Genomic DNA, 19612 nt, shown 5'->3' on the forward strand with positions numbered 1-19612 from the left:
GCGGAGGAGGTGAAGAGCTGGAGAGGTGAGTGGAGGGGGTGGTTACTGGAGAGGTGAGCGGAGGGGTGGGGAACTGGAGAGGTGAGCGGAGGGGGTGGGGAGCGGGAGAGGTGAGCAGAGGGGGTGGGGAGCTGGAGAGGCGAGCAGAGGAGGGGGAACTGGAGAGGTGAGCGGAGGGGGTGGTTACTGGAGAGGTGAGTGGAGGAGGTGGACAGCTGGAGAGGTGAGCAGAGGAGGAGGTTACTGGAGAGGTGAGCAGAGGGAGGGGAGCTGGAGAGGTGAGAGGGGGAGGTGGTTGCTGGAGAGGTGAGCAAACACAAGCCTCCGAGGGCCTCAGACTCTTCCCTAAGGAAGCAGGGACTTCATCCTGGAGGCTGGAGTGTTCCAATGTGTGTTCCCCAAACACAGACCCATGGGATTCTCTGCTCCAGAAGAGGGCTGGGGTTCTGTATCCTCCACTTGGAGACTTCCTCCAACACACGTTAGTACTGTAAAGGCTCTGCTAAAGCTAATAGTGACCACTGTGAGTGTCAGCAAGGCACCAGGCAACACTCGAAGCACCTCGCGTGCATCACCATATTTGACCCACATGACAAGCCCATGAACTAGGGACTGTTGTATTCTTTCTATTTCACAGAGAGGTTAAGAAATTTGCCCAAGGTCATGCAGCTAGCAAACAGTAGAGCTAAGGTCTGAACTTGAGCGGTCTGGCTTGGAGCTGTCCTGGAGTAAAGAACCTGCTTAACTTTGTTTCATCTGCCTATCCACCCACCCCCACACCCCCAAAGCTGCTGGCAGAGAGCAGGGACTTCAGAAGCTTGGCATGCTGAGACGAGGGGTCCTTACAAAGCACTCAGCCCGGTCCTCTCGTTCCAAGACGGGCAAGATGAGGCCCAAAGAGGGCAAGGTCGCGGAGCTGCTTAACATGGGACCGGAATCCAAGGGTCCCCAGCACCCAGCCCCCTCCGCCCAGATTCCCAGCAGTTCCTTGGCCCCGTGCTCTCCATCCTCTTCCCCGTCCCCTGTGTCAGGCGAGGCAGCCCTTGTGCACCCCCTACCACAGACCGTGCTCCCTGCTGCCGCCTGACTGTCCGTAATGAGATTACAGGCTCCCGGTGAAATAGAAGAGTTAATTCCCTCTGGCTTTATAGGGCAGGCCAAGCCCTGAGAAATAGCAAAAAGAAAATCTTTCTCTAAAAACGCCAAATGTAGCTGATGATCCTCCAATAGCCCTCTTCCTTGTTCACCTGTTACAGTTCACCACTGCTTTCTCAAGTACTTTCTGGATGGGATGTTGCACAGCCCCAACGAAGTAGATGTTATTCTTAGGTCTGTTTTACGGATGGGGAGACTGAGGCACAGTGAACTTAAATGGCTTGTCCACACAGCTACTAAGTGGCAGAACTGGGAGTTGAACGTAGGTCCTTGGGCTCTGTCATCTTTAAAAATAATAGGCCCTGAGAACCTACCAGGTCCCCAGCGTTAGGCTTACAGCGGCCATGAAGGATGCACATCACAGCGAGTGGCAGAACCCAGGTTTGAACTCACGTCCATTGGATTCAAATCCTACATTCCCCACAGTACTGCTGAGCACCTCTGAACACATCCACCTGGTCAAGCGCTGGACACCAAACTCTGCTGCTTGCTGCCTCTGCGACCATGGCCAGGGGACTCTGGCTCCTGGGGTCTCAATCTCCCTTTCAGGCAAATGAAGGTCAAATTCCAGGGTTGTCGGGATGGTTCCCTATGATTCACAGAGGTAGAGCAACGAGAACAGGCCTGGCCCACAGCACATGCTCATTACTCAACCTCTTTCTGCCTCAGTTTTCTCATCTGTAAAATGATACAGTACTTATTTTTGGGGATTAGTGTTAGGATTAAATGAGTTAATACAACCAATGTGCTTCTAGAATAGCACCTGGTGCATAATAAATGCTTAATTAATGTTAGCAATTGCTGGTATCTGATTGCCTTGCCTTCAACTCTTTCTAGAACAAAGTGGGGGCAAAAATCAAACCAACCAGCAAATGTTCCTCTTGTTCCTCCCACCAGTCCCTGGTTCCCTCTCCTGTTTAAGAGCAGCACTTGGCTTTGAGGTCCGAACCCCCAGACCACGTGGCCTGCTCTAATTTCCCAGGCCCTAATCTGCTCCCAGCTCCTAATGATGCGCTTGGTAATAGGATTGTGGCGTCCCTCCAGGGCAGCCACGCAGGCCGTTGCCGTGGGGCTGGCCGCCGGTGCTTAGCAATCCTGACCACCTGCCCACTGAGGAGCCCGAGCCCCCAGCTGGGACCGTGTACCCCTGGCTGGCCTCTTGTGCATGGAATGGTGCCAGCGGGCTGGGCTCATCATGGTGCCGGGTGCCGTCCTGGCCCGAGGGAGGGATGTGTGCAAGCGGAACGGACTGCTCATCTTGTCTGTGTTATCTGTCACCGTGGGCTGCCTCCTCGGCTTCTTCCTGAGGACCCGGCGCCTCTCTCCACAGGTCAGCCACCTGGGGCGGCACGAGGCCCCATCCAGGAGGGGTGTGTGGTCTGAGGGATCTGGAGGTCACATTCCCACTCCATGGCTCCCCGAGCACACGACAGTGGGCAAGTCACTGCCTCTCTGGGTCCCAGCTTCTCATCTGTAACGTGGGTGTGATAGATACAGTGCAGGACTAGAGTGAAGTGGTTACAGACCAGCATCACTAGGCGAAGGAGAGGCGAGGATGCCTTGTTAGAATAACCACAGGGCTAAGAGCTGGGCGAGGAATGAACAAGTCCCGTAAGAACACAAAGCAGGCATCGAGGACACCCCCTAGAGCAGCTCACGTGAATAGAGACCAGACAGGGCCCTGTAGGCAGAGGGAACAGCAGGAGAGAGGCACAGGGCCATGAAAGATCCGGGGGTGTGGAGCAAGCTGCTCACGGCTGCTGAAATGGGCACTGTGAGGTGGGGCCCAGAGCACAGGGGCAGTCAGGCCTCTCTGCCCCATCACCAAGCTTGGACTTGGGGCAACCACGAGGAGGGGTGGCACGGTCAGATGTGAGTGTGGAGAGACCCCTCTGGTGCTGAGCGGAGGGCGTGGTAGTGAAGGGACAGTCAGGGGGCCAAGTGAGGTAGGTGCAGAGATGAGACAGGACAGCGGGAATGCATGAGGCAGACACGAGAACTGTTTCCAAAAGAGGAACCTTCCGGGTGTGGTGGCTGACTGGATGTGGGGCTGGGGGACCCGGGAGGCAAGGCAGGCCCCAGGGTTCTGGCCTGTGTAACTGCATGGGTGCAGATGCCTTGCCTGGGGAACATCCCTTTCCCTCTTAGCACCCACCTCCTACAGGAGACAGAGGGACACTCACACAGTGCTAAAGAAAAAATTATTCTGACACTTGTTAAAACGGCCAGGAAGACTTTATTCAGGACTGTTGTGATAGGTCAAGACTGTGGCCATAGGGAGAGAGCTCAGGCTCAACTCCGAACACAACAGACGGCTGGGGATTATAGCCCACGGGCAGAGTGAGGGGTCAATGGATGGGAAATTATAGGAGGAGACATCGAGGGGAGGGGGATTCTTGCTAAACCCATCAACCAGGATTCTCGCTGAATCCAGGGGGCTGCGAGGGGGGGATTCTCACTAAACTGACTTAGCAGGATTTTTGCTACAACTGGGCTGGGCAGGCTGGAGACGAGGCCCAAGGATAAGATTAGTCAAAAAGCAGGCTCAGAGTAGCCTGTCTAAAGTTTGGTCAAGAAGAGAGTCTTGTCAATGAGCTCCTGGAAGATTCTCTATTTCATGAAATTCCTCTTCCTGCAGTTCACTGATATCTAATATGATCTCTACGACTGGGGCTCACGGCATCAGATCTTGTCTTCCATTAGAAGGAAAACACTGCCTCTCTGGGAACTGAGTCCAAAGCCGCTGTCAGTTATTGAGGGAGAAGCATGGACTCTGGAGGCAGAGGAACCCTGAAATTTTACTCCACTAGTAAATGGCCGTGTGGCACTAGGCAAAATCCTGTCTCCTATCCGGGCCTCAGTTTCCTTGACTGTAAAATGGAGCAGGGGCACTGTATGTCTACTAGAATTCTTGTGAGGAGTAAACAAGGACTCCCCAATGCCTGGCAAGTGGTGGGAGCATCGTGAATGTGACTTCACTCCTCCCTCCCTTATCCACCTGTCCAAGTCCAACCACATCGAGAACCGTCTCAGATTCCATATCTTACAGAAATTCTTCCAGACCTGCCCACCTCTGGACTAATCCTTCGCTCCCACACTCACCCTACGCTCACCCCTCCCCTGGAACGCAGCTGCTGGCTGTCTTGCTTCAGAGCTGTTTGTGTCGGTGTCTACTTCCCTGTCTACTACCCTGGGAGACTTCCACTTGCTGAATATCCCCTGGGCTTTCTTGAACCAAAACGTGAGCCCAGCTCACTGTTGTCAAGAGTGAACCCTCAACTATTTGCTGAATTAAACTGAAAACGGCACACACAATATGCAATCTACTTTCTTTAATTTTCCTCAGCAGCAAAAATATATTTTCTGCAGGAAGATGACTTTGTGAAAACAAACTGGAATGCCTATTATTAAAAGCCAAACTCATCTGGGGCCTCTTTTGCCAAAGCTGCCTTCCCATCTGTTTGGAAATGCAAATGTGTTCTGGTCAGGATTAACCTGCCAGATAAACTGAAGGAAGGATGTGGAGTCTTAGACCAATTATTTGGCAGGACTTGGCTTTCTCAACATCTTACTTTGAAATCCAGGGGTTGTTGTTTGAGCTCTGCCTGTGACTCAGAAACTGAACCCTTCTTATTTTGTAAGCTTATGCAACAGGCAAAAACATAAACAATTCGCAAAACGGTAGAATGTCCTATTTGTGAAAAAAGCTTACAAAATCACAAGATTTTTTTCCTTGGACATGAGTATCTCATTAAAAAATATAGATCACTTTGACAGCTCCAGTTAAACCATGGTGAATTTACAATTGCATCCATTTTCCTTTCCTTCCTGGAATTCCACTAAAATTATAGTAATGGAATCTTTCAAAGATATAAACTCCCAAGAACAAAGAGAATATAAAGGACAGAGTTGAGAAAAAGAAGTCTCTTGAGGGACTACAATAAATTAGGCAAGATGGGAAGTGGATAGAGGTGAATGATCTCACTTAGTAGAGCACAGAGAGCTAAAATCTTGTGTCTGTAGAAGTAGATACCACATCCGTTGTCTTGGAGAACTCCGGAAGGTCTCTGGACTTGGAAGTACAGGGTGCTGGAGGAGGCAGGGGGGAAGCACAGAGTTGAAATCAGACACACTGGTTGGAATTTTGTAACTGGAACAGTTAGACCCTAGGTCCCTTCCAGTTCTTGTAACCAGGGAACTCCTCATCCACCCAGCTCTAGCCCCCTGCCTGTCCCAAGGAACCACAGAAGCTTGGCTTAGGGATATTAGATCCACATGTGTGTTGGGGGAGGGAGGTGGTGAGGCATCAAATGAATTCATAGACATCCACATTCTGAGTGTGGGATCCCTATAAGATTGCTGTCAGCTGGGTTTAGGCCCAGACCCACCCCCCAGCCAGAGGTAGGAAGAAACCTCTCAGGGAAGCCTCCAAGATCCCAAATTCTGCTATAAAGGAGATTCCTCCCCCCTCCCACCCTACCCCCAGCGAGAAAGCCAGATCATCACCCATCACCCTTCCTTAAGGAGCCCTCAGTCTACAAGTTCCACTGATGCACACAGAAGGTTAGTGCCTCACACTTACACATGAGCAGAAAGCCAAAGTCAAAGCTTCTAACATGAAAGACAGAGACTAAACAAACAGGAAAGAGGGCCTCTAATGAAGCAGAGACAGTGCAGGGAGTAGAAGAGAACTGTAAGTCTTTTTTTAAGTTCTTCGGAGACATGAGAGAAGATAGAGTGACCAGAAAACAGGGTAGGATGCAAAAAGAAGGAACAATCTGAGAACAAGAAAGAGCTTCTGGAAGTTAAAAATAGATGAGCCAAGATAAAAATATCAATAGCTAGGGCAAAGTTGCAAAAATCTCCCAAAAACTAAAACAAAAAGGGATGAAAGGAGAAAAAGAAAATATAAGAAAACTAGAATGTCCAACATCCAACTTTCCAACATCCAACTTAGTTTTAGAGAGAGCTAACAGAAAAAATGGAGAGAAAAATTTCACAGAAAATACAAGAAAGTTTCTCAGAAGTGAAAGGTATGTATAGCACTATGAATTTAAAAAAAAAAGAAAGAAGCAAATCTCATACCATGGTACATTACCATGAAAATTACAGAAAATTGGAGATAAACAGATGATCCTTAAATGGTTCTGAGGGAATAAAACAGGTCTCATGGAAAGAATAGGAAGTAAGAATGGCTCCAAACATCTTAAGCAGCACTGGAAGCTAGAAGACAAAGAGGAAATGCCTTTGAAATTTGGAGGGAAAATTCTTTCAAATAAAGAATCTTATACACGGCCAGACTATTATCAGAGGTAAGGGTAGAATAAAAGAATTTTTACTCATGTAAGGATTCAGAAGTTTCTCTCCCGCTCACCCTTGCTGAGGAAGCTACCAAAGGATATGTTCCAGCAAAACAAGGAAGTAAACCAAGAAGACAAGGGATCTAGGAAAGAGATCTCATACAGGAGAAAGTTCCAGAATGACAGTGAAGAAGAGACCCATGACAACCAATCTGTCCAAACGGGAACAGGAAGATGGAGAGCTCTTGGACTGGGGTTCCAGGAAGCATAGAAAGGGACTGATGTGCTGAACTATATAGAAAATACTACTGTTAGGCATTTTAAAAGAGATGTTAATACATTTGGAAGAAATTAAGGAGTGGTTCACAGAAAACAAGGCAAATGAAAAATCAGTCAATTATTAACTTCAGGAAAAAAATGAAGGTTGTACAAAAAAGGAGAAATGGTTGTAGCATATTACATGGCTCATCAGTGAACAATATTTTATGATCAAAATATTGTAAGCCCTGACTATTAATTTACCCAAAAATTGATATAATGATGAAATAGTAGGAGGAAAAAGGGAGTAGGAACTAAGTCCTCATCTGTCATGGCAGGGAAGATAACAGATGTCAAAAGATACATCTAGAAATAGTATTAAAGCACATTATTTAGAAATAACAATACTAAGGGAAACAGCTAGAGGAGTTGAGGATGTTCACTCCTGGGAAATGGGGGTTGGGGATAGAGCCGGGTGAGGAAAGGGCTGCCTTTTTATCATTATGGTGCCATTCAAATTAAAGAATATACACGTGAATCAAAATTGATTAAAAATACACAGCCATGATGGGTATATTTTTAAAAGTAGCTTTTCTAGTGCGTCAGAAATGGTAGCAGAAGGACTGGGAGGCCCGATTCCAGTCCTGCACTGTTGCTAACTCATTCTGCCAGCAGGTCACCTCCCTCTCTGGCTCAGATTCCTCACCTATAAAATGAGTCGGCTGGACTAGCCGATCTTTAAAACTCCTTCTCAGCACCAAAATTCTATGATTTGGGGCTTTTCAAAGCATCAGAGCATTCACCAAGTATGATGTGTGGCTTTGATTTTTAAAAAAAAGATAGTTGCAAGTCAAAAAATTTAAATTGGGTCGTGTTTGAAAGTCCACGTACTGGCCTCACCCACCATCTTACCCTCTGAGGAAAGCGGCCTCACGCTAGGGTTGCCAGAAAGAGCAAAATTGAATTAAATTAAATTTTAAAACAGCACACCCAGTTAAATTTGAATTTCAGATAAATAATAAATGATTTTTAGCATAAGTAAAGAACAAATATTTGCTGTTTCTCCTGAAGTTCAAGTTTAACTGGGCTTAGTGGTCCTTCCCATTCAGCGGTCAGGTTCCTCTGGAGACAGCGGGTTGGGCCAGGACTTGGCCCCTAATCCAGGGCGCCCTGGATGGGTGGAGCCAGCAGCCTATGAGGAAGCCAGCCATAAGAACTCTGCCCACGAGGGGCTCTATCCTGAGTGGTGTCTCACCAAGCCAATCCGATCTCTCCCTCAGCATTCTAAATGTTGGACGTGCAGCGAGGGGTTGGTAAGAAGCTGAGGCAGTGCAGTGTTGGGGGCGCTAGAGAATGGAGCCAAGGCAGAAGGAGAAACTGACTCAAGATGCCATGGTCTGTTTCTGAGTCCGTCTCCTCGTAAACTAGACTGAACTTCGGCGTAGGAAGCGGCCTAATTCATCTCTGGGCACCCAGGTTGATGCCTGACACAGCATGGGTTGGACGAATGTGTGAATAGCACGCAGCCCTTCCCTCCTGCTGCTTATGGCCCGCTACAGGAGACAGATTTATACCACGGATAGGCGGATGAAGGGTGCAGAGGTGGGGGAGCTGTGTTTACTCTGATTACTGAACGCTTACTCTCACCCAGGCGCTCTGCCAAGTCCTTTATGGGTATCCTCTCATTTAAGCCTCCCAATGACCCTATGAAGTGCTTATTACCCTCATGTTACAGATGAGAAAAACTCGGAGAGGTCCAGTAACTTGCGTAAGGCCACATAGCTAGTTATAGGTGGGCAAGATTAGTACCCGAGTCTGTTTGGCTCCAAAGCCAGAGCTTTCTCCGTGGCCTCTGCTGCCCATGTGCTAGACAGGAGAATGCGGATGAAACAGGGCTTTGAAGATTGTAAAGAGCTGAGCAACTGTGGAGTCTTCACCATCAGCTATAACCCCAGCTCTTGCTGTGTTTTCAGGAAATTAGTTACTTCCAGTTTCCTGGAGAGCTATTGATGAGGATGTTGAAGATGCTGATCCTACCACTGGTGGTCTCCAGGTGAGGAGCAGGGCATCTGGTGGGAGGTCTGGGGCGGGGAGGGGCAGGATTCTGTCCAGATTCTGTAGGTACCCCGCTCCTGCTGTGGGTGGCTGCCCTGTGGCTGCAGGCCCTGGGAGTGGTGTGACTGTGGGGCCTTCATAGGCCGTAGGCTGTGGCATGGGCTGCTGGAGTCTGGGGGGCTCAGGGGCACCAGTTATTTCAGTTCCATTTAGTGGACCTTTTAGTGACTTGAACAAGTGATTTGGAGTCACAGGACATGACCTGACTCCAAGGTAGCTCGGAGCCAGGGAGCTCAGAGATTGCTTCCCAGGGGAGCGGCTCTTTATGGTGAATGCAGCAGGGCATGGGGAGAAGATGACTTTGGAGACACTCGTGAGATGGTACCCTGGCTCAGCTGTGTACTTCACCAGCTGTGTAACCTTGGACAGGTTATCTACCTTCTCTGAGCCTCAGTTTCCTCATCTGTAAAAGGAGGATAATAACACCTACTCCAAAATGTTGTGGTGAGGACTATATGAGGCTGTACATTTGCACTTGCTAACCATTCAGGGGGCTGGATCACAGGGTGTGAGGGAGATGAACTTGGGGGTTCTTGCTCAATCATGAAAGACCTTAAATGCCAGGCTAAAGAATTCGGACTTTACCCACTAGTGTGAGGGCCACAGGAAATCATTGGAGATCACCTGGTCACTATCACTGATGTGCTAGGTGATCTTGGACAAACCCCTGCCTCTCTCTAGGGCTCAGATTTTCCTGATGTGTAATGAGCTGGCTGCTCCAGCTGGTGTTGAAGAGCCCTTTGCTCTGAGGCCATGGGTTGGAATCCTCACCTCCCAGGATTCTCTGCAGGGAGGGAAGTGGACAAGCTTCTGAGTCCTAGGGGTGTGGGGGGCTCTGTTCCCCGGGGCAGGGTCATCAGCCTCCTGGCCTCCTGGCTGCTGAGGAGTGAGCCAGCTCCTCTCCCTGTTCCCTCCGGTACAGTGGAGAGAATACTCCAGTTAACGGTACTTCCCGCTCCCTGCAGGGAGACTTTGTCAAGCACGGTTCAGCTTCTCGTGGGCAGCATTTAGGTCTCCCAGGACTCAGCCTTCAAGGCTCTGCTGAAATGCCACGTCTTCCAGAAGCTTTCCCTGGCTCAGCTCATTCTGGATGTTGTCTCCTCTTCATGCATCTTTTTTTTTTTTTTTTTTTTGTGAGGAGGATCAGCCCTGAGCTAACATCCATGCCAATCCTCCTCTTTTTGCTGAGGAAGACCGGCTCTGAGCTAACATTTATTGCCAATCCTCCTCCTTTTTCTCCCCAAAGCCCCAGTAGATAGTCGTATGTCATAGCTGCACATCCTTCTAGTTGCTGTATGTGGGACGCGGCTTCAGCATGGCCTGACAAGCGGTGCGTCGGTGCGCGCCCGGTATCCGGACCCGGGTCTCCAGTAGCGGAGCGCGTGCACTTAACCGCTAAGCCACGGGGCCAGCCCCCCTCTTCATGCATCTTGCACGGAGTCGGTGAATCTGCCAAGGTCACCAGTAGCCTCCATGTTGCTAATTCCAAAGGGCAGGCTCAGTTCCTGCCCTCCTGCCCTCTCCACGGCAGCTATACACTTGAGACGGCCTTGGCCACTCTTTCCCTCTTGAACTACTGCTCCCCACGGCCTTACACTGCCCTGGCTTTTGGCCTGCTCTCTGCCCCTCCATCCCAGTTTCTCTCTGCCATCAACCTCTAAATGTCGCAGTTTCTCAGGCCATTTCTTCTCTGTCCTCATGGCTTCAATACCCCACCTATAGGCCCGACACTCCCCAATCCAGCTCTCCCTCCCAGACCCCTCCCTGTGTGACATCCTCTCCTCTTGGCGTTTCATAAGCATTTCCAACTTAGCATAACCGACTAGAGGTTTTACCCAGCAAACCGGTTCTCTCCCGTCTTCTGCTTGTTGGTAAACAGTAGCTCCGTCTACCCAGTTGTTCAAGCCTCCTTGCTTGTTCCCTTCCCCTACAGCCAGCCCATCCGCACCCCCGCTGACTCTTCCTCCTCCTAGAACCCAGCTTCATCCCCACCACACATGTCCAGACTCCACAGTAACCTCGCTGGCCTCCTCACCACGGTTCCTGTCCCCCTCCCAGCCATTCCCACCCAGTGGCCAGAATGACCTCGTGAAAAGCCGACTGGGCCATGCCATTTGTGTTCCTAAAACCCTTCAGTGGCTCCCATGGCATTTAGAACAAACCCTTACTTCCTTAACCTGGTCTAGGAGGCCTTGCATGATCCTCCCCTGCCTGTGCCCACCTCCTCTCATGCCTCGCTCACTCCAGTCCCACTGGGCTTTTAGTTCCCTAAGCAGACCAAACCCTACCCCACCCCAGGGTCTCCACACATGCTGTTCCTTCTGCCTGGAACACACTTCCCCAACAGTTTACAGCTCTCCCTCCTCCTCTTCCTTTAGATCTCAACTCTCATGTCACCTCCTTAGGAAGGCCCTCCCTGCCTTCACCACCTTCACTCTCCCTTACTATGCTCTGTCCCCCGTCCCCCGCATGTCCCCCCACCCCCCACCCCAGCACAGCACTCATTGTACATTGTTATTCTGTATGTATTCAGTAGTCATTCTCTCTTTTCCACTGGGCCGTAAACTCTGTAAAGGCAGAGACAATATTCTGCTGAGGTTCCACTCAGGACTAGCCAAGTGCCTGGCGCATAGTAGGTACTCATTAATACTCGTCAAGTGGATTAATGAATGAATTCAACAACCACGCATTGTGCTTTCTGGGTACTTGGCCTGTACTGGGCACTGCAGATACAGAGATGAATGAGGTTCTGCCCCCGAGGAGCTCACAGGCTGTGAGGGAGACTGGCGAGAAAATAGACAATTACACAACACTAAATAAATGTGTTGATGGAGGAAGTACAGGACTCTATTTTTTTTCCATTTTTGCCGGTTTTATCACGAGGTAAAGCACAGGACTGGTGTTAGGCAGCTTGACCATCCATTACTCTTGACCATCCTGACTGCATTAAGTGTTGCCTCTTACTCAGAACAGAAACTTCAAAGGCCCTTGCGTGGACCCGGGATCAGACAGACCTGGGTTCCCATCCTGGCCCATTTCCTAGCTGTGTGGCCTTGGGTAGGACATTTAACAAAAAACGTCCTGGAGCCAGAGAGTCAGAGGCTCGGGTCCTAGACCTGCTTCCACCACAGATTCTCGTGTGATCTTGGGTAAGGCACCCTCACTCTGGGCCTCAGTTTACCCAGTTTACCTAGTGACTAAGGGCCCGCCCTACTCTCGAGTTCTGGCTCTCAAAGGCCTGGTCTCTCTCCGCCAGACTGAAGTGCTTTCTCTTGGTTGGAGATGGAATGTGGGGTTAACTTGAGAAAAGCCAGTGTGTGTTCATACATCTCGTTTGTTTATTACATAGTTTGGGCTGGTGCAGAGCAACCATGTCACTGAAAAGTGAAAGTGCTTTGAAATTTTCCTAAGGGAGAATTAAACCTTCTTGGGGCAAAAATGACACATTTCTGAGCCCCAAACCCCTCCGTGCCTGAACCCTTCTTCCTCTAGCTTCCACTGGTCTGTAATCCACCCACGCATCCATCGCCTACAGCTCCCTGAGCTCCTCCTCCTGGCCAGCCCTGTCCTCAAGGAGCAGCCACTCTGGCCTGGGGGTTGTCACTCAGGGCAGAGCAAAATCACCAAAGCCGCTTTGAAAATTCAAATGTCAAGCCTCACCTGTGCTTACCAAAGCAGAACTACCAAGAGGCCCAAGTAGGGGTTTGTTTTAAAAGCTCCACGAGTGTTCTAATGGTTTTAAAAAAACCCTGATGTCTTGGGATCAGGCCTTCTGGGGGGATAGCTAAGGAGCCTGGCCTGAGGGCTCCTGCCCTTCAGTCCCCCGGGGCTCCGAGCTGGAACCCTAGGAGACAGGGGGTTCTGCAGTGTGATTGCTCCAGGGCGCTGGGAGGATGCACCTTAAGGCACATTTGCTTCCAGTTCCAATAACCTGCGAGTCTGGGGCCCAGAGCCTGGCACCCCTGACTCTAAGTGCTCCCACCTCTTTTCCAGGAGAACCTGCGGCTCCTTCTCTATGCCACGCCCCTGGAGTCAGGCTGGTCCCCTCATTAGTCCCGAGGCCTGCCACATGCTTTTCTGCCTGCATGCCTTTGCTTGTGCTGTTTCCACTTCCACGAATGCCCTTCTGTCCTCTTAATTGTTAAGTCCGGCTCTGTGTTCAAGACCTAGCTCAAGTTTCTGTCTATGCAATCCTCCCAGCTCTTCATTTATTGATGACTATTGATGATGACCTATCTTCACTGCTGACACTGCTTGTAACCCTGGATGTGCCCAGTATTGTAAGTTAAATGAATTCGCAGCCACAGCTGGCATACCACATTATGGGGTACAGACACCTTTCTTGCACAGTAGTGACATAGAAATAAATTAGCATTCCTATCTGGACTAGCCACTCATGTCACTGAACAAGAAGTGCCCCTGCCAAGGGGTAGGACCAGTCACCCCAATCCCTCTGTGGAGAAGGGCCATGTGCATCGCTGTGTTTTTATGTGAGATACTGGGAGGGGGTCAGTCTCATTTCCCCCTTGTTGTTCACACTAGCCTCTACCTGGTGGTCAGTGTAGCATATTTTTGCAGGAGATGGAAATCTAATAGACAAGCAAAGAGAGGTGATGAGATGGAAAGAAGTATGGGTGGTGATGGGGGGGGTGGTTGACGCAAGGGATGAAAAGATGTATGCCTGCCTTGGAGGGTCTCACCATCTGGCAGGGAGACAGACAGTCACAGGGACACTTTGTTCCAGAGAAGGGAGGCCCAGTGGGAGGGAGGTGGGGCCAGCCGGGCTGGGTTGGAGCCCAGCTCAGTCACTCTTCCCACAATCTGGCATCTTCCGGCTCTTGGGCCTCTTTTCTCTAGAATCCACTCCAAACCAGCACCTAGACTGAGCCCCTCCTCGGATAGGCACACCACAGTCCAGCTGAGTGCAACCTCCTCTTGGCCAGTGGTGGCTTCATAAGTCACAGGGAAGGAGGTGAGCCAGCACCACAGTGGGTGTGGCTGAGAATCTGCAAGAGGATCCAGGGGAAGCACAGGGGCTTTGGAGTCACTCACTAGTGTGAACTTAACCAAGACTCTTAGCATCTGAGCCTCAGTGACCTTATCTGTAAAATGGGAAGAACATCTACCTCCCTCACAGGGTTATTCTGAGAATGAAATAAGATACTGTACTTGAAGCACCCAGCATAGCTCCTGATACATTATGGATGTCACATGTTTTTCTAACTTATTAAAGCTTGACCAGGCTTCTCCAAGGCCCAGGCAAGATGTTTTACAAAACCCTCCACCTCTGCTTCTGCTCTCAGCAGGCAGCCCCTTTGGGTGACCTCTTGCTTCTTCATGCTGTTCCTTAGCACGTGCAGTTTGCTTGTCACTTCCTCTGGAAAGTCTCCCTTGACCCAGACACACTCAGGTGCCCCCTCAGCACTGATACAGACCTGCATGAGGCGCTCCTCCATCGAGTCCCGCAGATCTGTGTTCATGGTGGCCTTCGTGGGGCGGGACCAGGTCCCAAGCGTCTCCGCATAGCACACGTCCCCTGTGCCCAGAGCCTTCCCCCCACCGTGACTGTCGAAGCCTCCTCACTTTCCATGAATTCCAGTGCTTACTGCCTCTTGCTTTTCTCTGCCCTCACGTTCCTACCACAAGTCACGAGGCACAGCCTTCGCCAGTTGCCTCTCACACACAGACCCCTGGCTTCAAGCAGTTCATAAATTTCGCAACTTCACTGACAGTTGGAAGCGAGATCACAGGTAAGGATCACATTGAGAAGTGTAGGCCCTTCAGCCATCTCTTGGTTCTCTCTGTCTCTGTGTATCAGTTATCTATTGCTGTGTAACAGATTACCACAAACTTAGTGACTTAACACAACACCCATTTATTATCTACCAGTTTCCGTGGGTCAGAAGCCCAGGCATGGCTTAGTTGGATCCTCTGCTTGGGGTCTCACAAAGCTGCGGTGTCAGCTGGGCTGTGTTCTCATCTGAAGGCTTGGCCAGGGAAGAATCTACTTCTAAGCTCCTTCAGGTTGTTGACAGAAATCACTTCCTTATGGCTGTTTGTCCGAGGACCCAGTTTCTTAATGGTTCTTAGCTGGAGGTCACCCTCCACCTGCAGTTCCCTGCCTTCTGGCCCTCTCCAAAGGCAGTTCCCAACATGGCCCTTTGCTTCATGAAGGCCAGGAAAGGATCCCTCACTCTCTAGTCTTCTAAGACAAGTTCTTATGTAACATAATCGTGGAAGAGACATCCCATCACCTTTGCCATATTCTGTCAGTTAGAAGCAAGTCACAGTCCCACCCCGCTCAGGGAGGGAGATTACACAAGGGCGTGGGTCACTGGGGTCACCTTAGGATGCGTCCACGTCTTCCTCTCTCCCTTCACCTTCCTTCTCTCTACCCCGCTCGAGGACCAGCCAGAAATCCCGTCCTCCTTGTCCTTCCAAAGTCCCCTCCACTCGTGCCCTGTTCCTGGAGTGGGGTGGGGAGAGTCCTGCTCAGCTTCTGGTCCAAGTGGCTCATCAAGGAATTTCTTCTGAACAAGGACAACTCCCTCACTATACAAAGAATTCCAAGGAATATGAATTTCTCCATCTCTTTCACAGGGACAGCACAGTACATAGTAGGTACATAGTAGTCTGGTACATAGTAGGTGCCTAATAAATGCTTATTACGTGAATAAAGAGCAGTGGAAGAGCAGTTGGAGCAGAATTCAAGGAGGTTTCATGACCAGCATTTGAACTGACCCTTGGAGGATGGCCAGGAGCTGTCTTTTAAAGATGTTTTTGTACTTTAAAAAATTACGTAAGCAAATTGCAAACGTTTTGGATAACAGAAAAAACTCCTCCTATCATCCCACACCCCTAATTCTGCCACTGTTATCTTTTTTCCTATAAATGTTTGTTCTTATCATTCTTAGTAGTGAGCTCACCGGGCCCTGGGTATGGTCCTTGGCAGACTGGTTCAGATGCTCAACCTCCTCTGAGCCCAGATCTGTCCTCTGATGCTGGCAAGAGGCAACCAAATAAACCCAGTGCCAATTTATTCCTTCACAGAGGTGAATACAGTTGTCAAGGAGGACGGATGCACACAGCCTCTGGCCAGAGCGTTTCTCCCGTAGGCTCGCCACATGAGGAACCCACTGGTTAAATCTGTTTGCTGGCAGGTCAATTTAATTACTCAATGGTATAACCAGTGTGACTCCAGGTTTGCCACTTTGAGTTAATTTCTGAGGCCCCACCTGGTGGAGTCCCATCATATGTGCACTTAGGTGAATTCAATTACAAATGCTGCGAAAAAGAGAGAAAAGTAATTTAAAGGAGGCAAGAGCCTCCCCCATTCAAAGAGTTACGCCCCAGTGAGCGTCGTGGGAGAGGTGGGTCTGCTTTACACGAGCCGTCTCGGTCCCACCTCTCGAAGTGGGAGCATCTCCCTGCCACGACTGTGCTTCCAGGCCATGAAGAGAGGGTTGTTTGTGGGTTTCTTTACATCATGGCCTTTAAGTGTATGCTTAAGCTGGTGTTCACCTAAAGAAACAGCAACCCATTCCAAACCTGGGAGGAAAACTGTCTTGAATGAACTTATATGGAACTACACCTCCTGAACTTTATGGGCAACTGAAGAGATCTTCAAGCGCAAGTATAATATACTTGGTTTTTGCTTTATGGACCGACCTGAGAACTGAATGCTCAGTATGGTCCTGTTCCTCTGTGCAAGCAGGAAGCCAGTGTCTTCCTCTTGAGGCCTGCACCCCACTGGCCAAGGGCAGCTTATGTCATTCAGTGGAAGCTTCCGGCCAAGTCAATAAGGAGAGGACTGGAAGATCTGATCTTGCCACTAGCCTGTCACTCTGGGTCCTTCCACACGGTGTGGCTGTTGAACACAGGTCATCGCGTGGTCTGGTTCAGCCCACTCACTGCTCCCTGCAGGTGCATATCCCTGCTCCAGCCACAGGGCTGCCCTGCCCCGGCTCCTAGCTCACACCAGCGTGCTCAGTCATTGCTCCTCCAAGCACCTCCTTCACACCCTGAGCTTAGCTCCTGGGGTGATCCCTGAGTCCCTTTTCCCTCCTAGTGGCTTCGCTCTGGGGGCCTTTAGTGCCAACACCTGGGTCATGGGCACCCAGGTACACCCTGACCCTAACTTCAAATCGCGGGGAGCAGGGGTTGGGGTCTCAGTCTCTTTTCTCTCAGAAGGCCCCTGAGCCTCTCATGCAAATTGGTCCACCCTTCCATAACTCTGCAGATCTTAAGGCCTCAAGGAGGCGCTCTTCCCTCAAACCACAGTCCTTCCATTCTCCTGGACAATGATGCCTTCTTGCCTTACAGTTGCCATCTGAAAAATTCTTCTAAAAACAAAATCGGCTGCAAGGAGAATTGCTGTCTCTACTTATGAATATAGAAGCCTCAGACAAAATTTAGAAAATTCTGCCTCACGTTACACTGGCATAGGAACTAATAGTCTGATGGTTAGGAGCTGCCACAGCATTGTCACATCCTCAAACCAGGGCCCCTCTCCCGTGGGTGGTGCTTGGATGGTGCTCAGTGCTTCGCACTCTCGGCTCTCTTCTCTGGGCTCCACTGCAGACTGATCAATCCCATGCTCGTCACACCTTCTTTCATTAGAAAAGTCAAGCCTTCGGGGCCTGGGAGCCTCCCTTTCCCATTTTCTCCTGGGAATACCACTTGTTGCTACTCTGATCCCTTTTAATTTAGAGCTTAACCCAAAGAGTACTGGCAACTTTCTGTTCCTTTAAGTTCTTGGAGGATACCTTACTGTCACCTCCACAAAAATAAGGCTATCTGCGTCTCTCTTTTTTTTTTTCATTCAACATGATGTCATAAGAATTGTCCACGCTGCACCCTCATCTTCCCCATCCTGTTTCACTCTTCCACTCAGCGGCTGGGGCAGAGTTTGCAAAGCCCTTGTCCTGTCCTAGACACTCAGGATGCTGCTGGACACCCTGTTGGGGTGTCGCTGTACCCGGGACTCTGGATTGACCTCAAGTTCTGTTGTTTACCACACTCTCAGCCTCAGCCGTAAGACAGACACAACGCCGTTGGCAAAGGTACAAAGCAGTCCCCAGCAGGTCCTTATTTGGTGGCCCATGATAGCCGCACTGAGGCCAGAGTTTGCTTCTACGCTTGGGAAGTCAACTGAGCCTTGTTTTCACACCCCCCTAGACGAGAGTGACACAAGGAGCCCGGGCCGGGTCGAGCCAGCATCTGGTTCCAGCTAGGGCCTCCAATTCTCCACTTGCTTTTTGCCAAACCCTCCGCTCCCCTCATTCTTCAATTTCTTAAACCACGCATCATTCAAGGAAAACTGAATCCATGTGTTTGTGATTCACTGATGCTGAACATGGCAGAATGTTCTGTGAGCTCCACATCAGAGCAGAGAAACCCAAGTGTGTGTGTGGGTTTGTGTGTGAATGCGTGGTGTGTGTCTTTACACGTGCATATGGTGTGCGTGTATGTGCATATGTGTGTGCGCTTCGGTATGTAGTGTTTTCCTTTCTATTTCTTGTAAGAATTTTAAACTGATTTTTCTTAGAATCAGGAAATCGTGTTTGGCCAAAGAAACCCAACACTCCCTTCTCCCCCTTCCTGAGGAACTCTAGTTTGGCAGAAAACTCCCAAACACCCACGTTCTAACTTATTGGAGATGGTCCTGGGCCAAGCAGCCCTGAATGTCTGGTTTGGGAGCCAGTGTGCAGGGGCAGCTGCCCCGGGCTGCCCAGGACAGACAGTGGGGAGGGAGGCGGGAGGGGTGGACAGCCTGTGCTGAGGGACTTGGCCCTCAAGCCGTGGGGCAACCGTTCTCTGCAGAGCTCTGTCAACCTCTCTGAAGGGAGCCCTGGGATCTCTTTGGCCCTCTTGCCCAGTCAGCTGACCGCCTTACTCATCAAGAGGGGAAACATGGCCCAGCTGTGGGCTGCGGGTGGGGTCAGACCATCAGCCTGGTGACTCCGAATAACTCCCGAGTTTTGTCACCCGTCACAGACTCCCATGCTCTTTCCCCGTTCCAGTTAGAGAATTCCTACTCATCCATCAAGGATCCATTCAGCGGTCACCCCCTCTGGGAAGCCTCCCCTGACTCTCAGGCTGGCCTAGACCCTGCTTCTGGTCTTTCCCGATTCCAGCCATGACCCAGGGTTTTGTGTGGTCCAGCTGCAGGTCTCTCCACCCACCGGATGGAGCTCCTTGAGGACCGCAAACCCACCTCATTTATTTCTGGGACCCATGCCACCCAGAGCAAGTGTTCAACATGGGGCGGGCTGGGAACATATCTGAGTCTGGGGACATGGGTGAGGTTTTTTTTTGTGTGTGTGTGAGGAAGATCAGCCCTGAGCTAACATCCATGCTAATCCTTCTCTTTTTGCTGAGGAAGACCGGCTCTGAGCTAACATCTCTTGCCAATCCTCCTCCTTTTTGTCCCCCAAAGCCCCAGCAGATAGTTGTAGGTCATAGCTGCACATCCTTCTAGTTGCTGTATGTGGGACGTGGCCTCAACATGGCCTGACAAGCAGTGTGTCGGTGCGCGCCCTGGATCCGAACCCGGGCCACCAATAGCGGAGCGCGCGCACTTAACCGCTAAGCCACGGGGCCGGCCCGTGGGTGAGGTTTTGAAAAAGCTCCTGCTACCCTTTTCTGTGGAGGACCATTGCATTGGAAAGGGGCTCATTCAACCTGGAGAGAGCCTCCTTGGGCGGGCCCAGCCTGGTCCTTGAGGGGTAGACGCCAGGAGCCCTGCTGGTGGAGGGCGGGGAGACAGGAGACCTGTGTTCCCA

At 50.5% G+C, this 19612-nt stretch overlaps 1 protein-coding gene across 3 annotated transcripts in view; it reads left to right on the plus strand.

Moving 5' to 3' along the window:
* Positions 1 to 2320: 2320 nt before the first annotated feature.
* The window catches only part of SLC1A7 (solute carrier family 1 member 7), a 46987-nt gene continuing 29695 nt past the window's right edge, over positions 2321 to 19612 (plus strand). The window contains exons 1-2 of one of the 3 annotated variants that reach the window (XM_004438570.3): positions 2321 to 2485; positions 8687 to 8766. In XM_004438570.3, the coding sequence (XP_004438627.1) occupies positions 2321 to 2485; positions 8687 to 8766 (245 nt within the window). The remainder of the gene's footprint in view (positions 2486 to 8686; positions 8767 to 19612) is intronic. The other 2 variants (XM_087445782.1, XM_014793836.2) reach the window with 2 other exon arrangements.

The sequence above is a fragment of the Ceratotherium simum genome, chromosome 22, assembly GCF_057802395.1.
Source record: "Ceratotherium simum simum isolate JZ-2026a chromosome 22, ASM5780239v1, whole genome shotgun sequence".
Taxonomy (NCBI): Eukaryota; Metazoa; Chordata; class Mammalia; order Perissodactyla; family Rhinocerotidae; genus Ceratotherium; species Ceratotherium simum.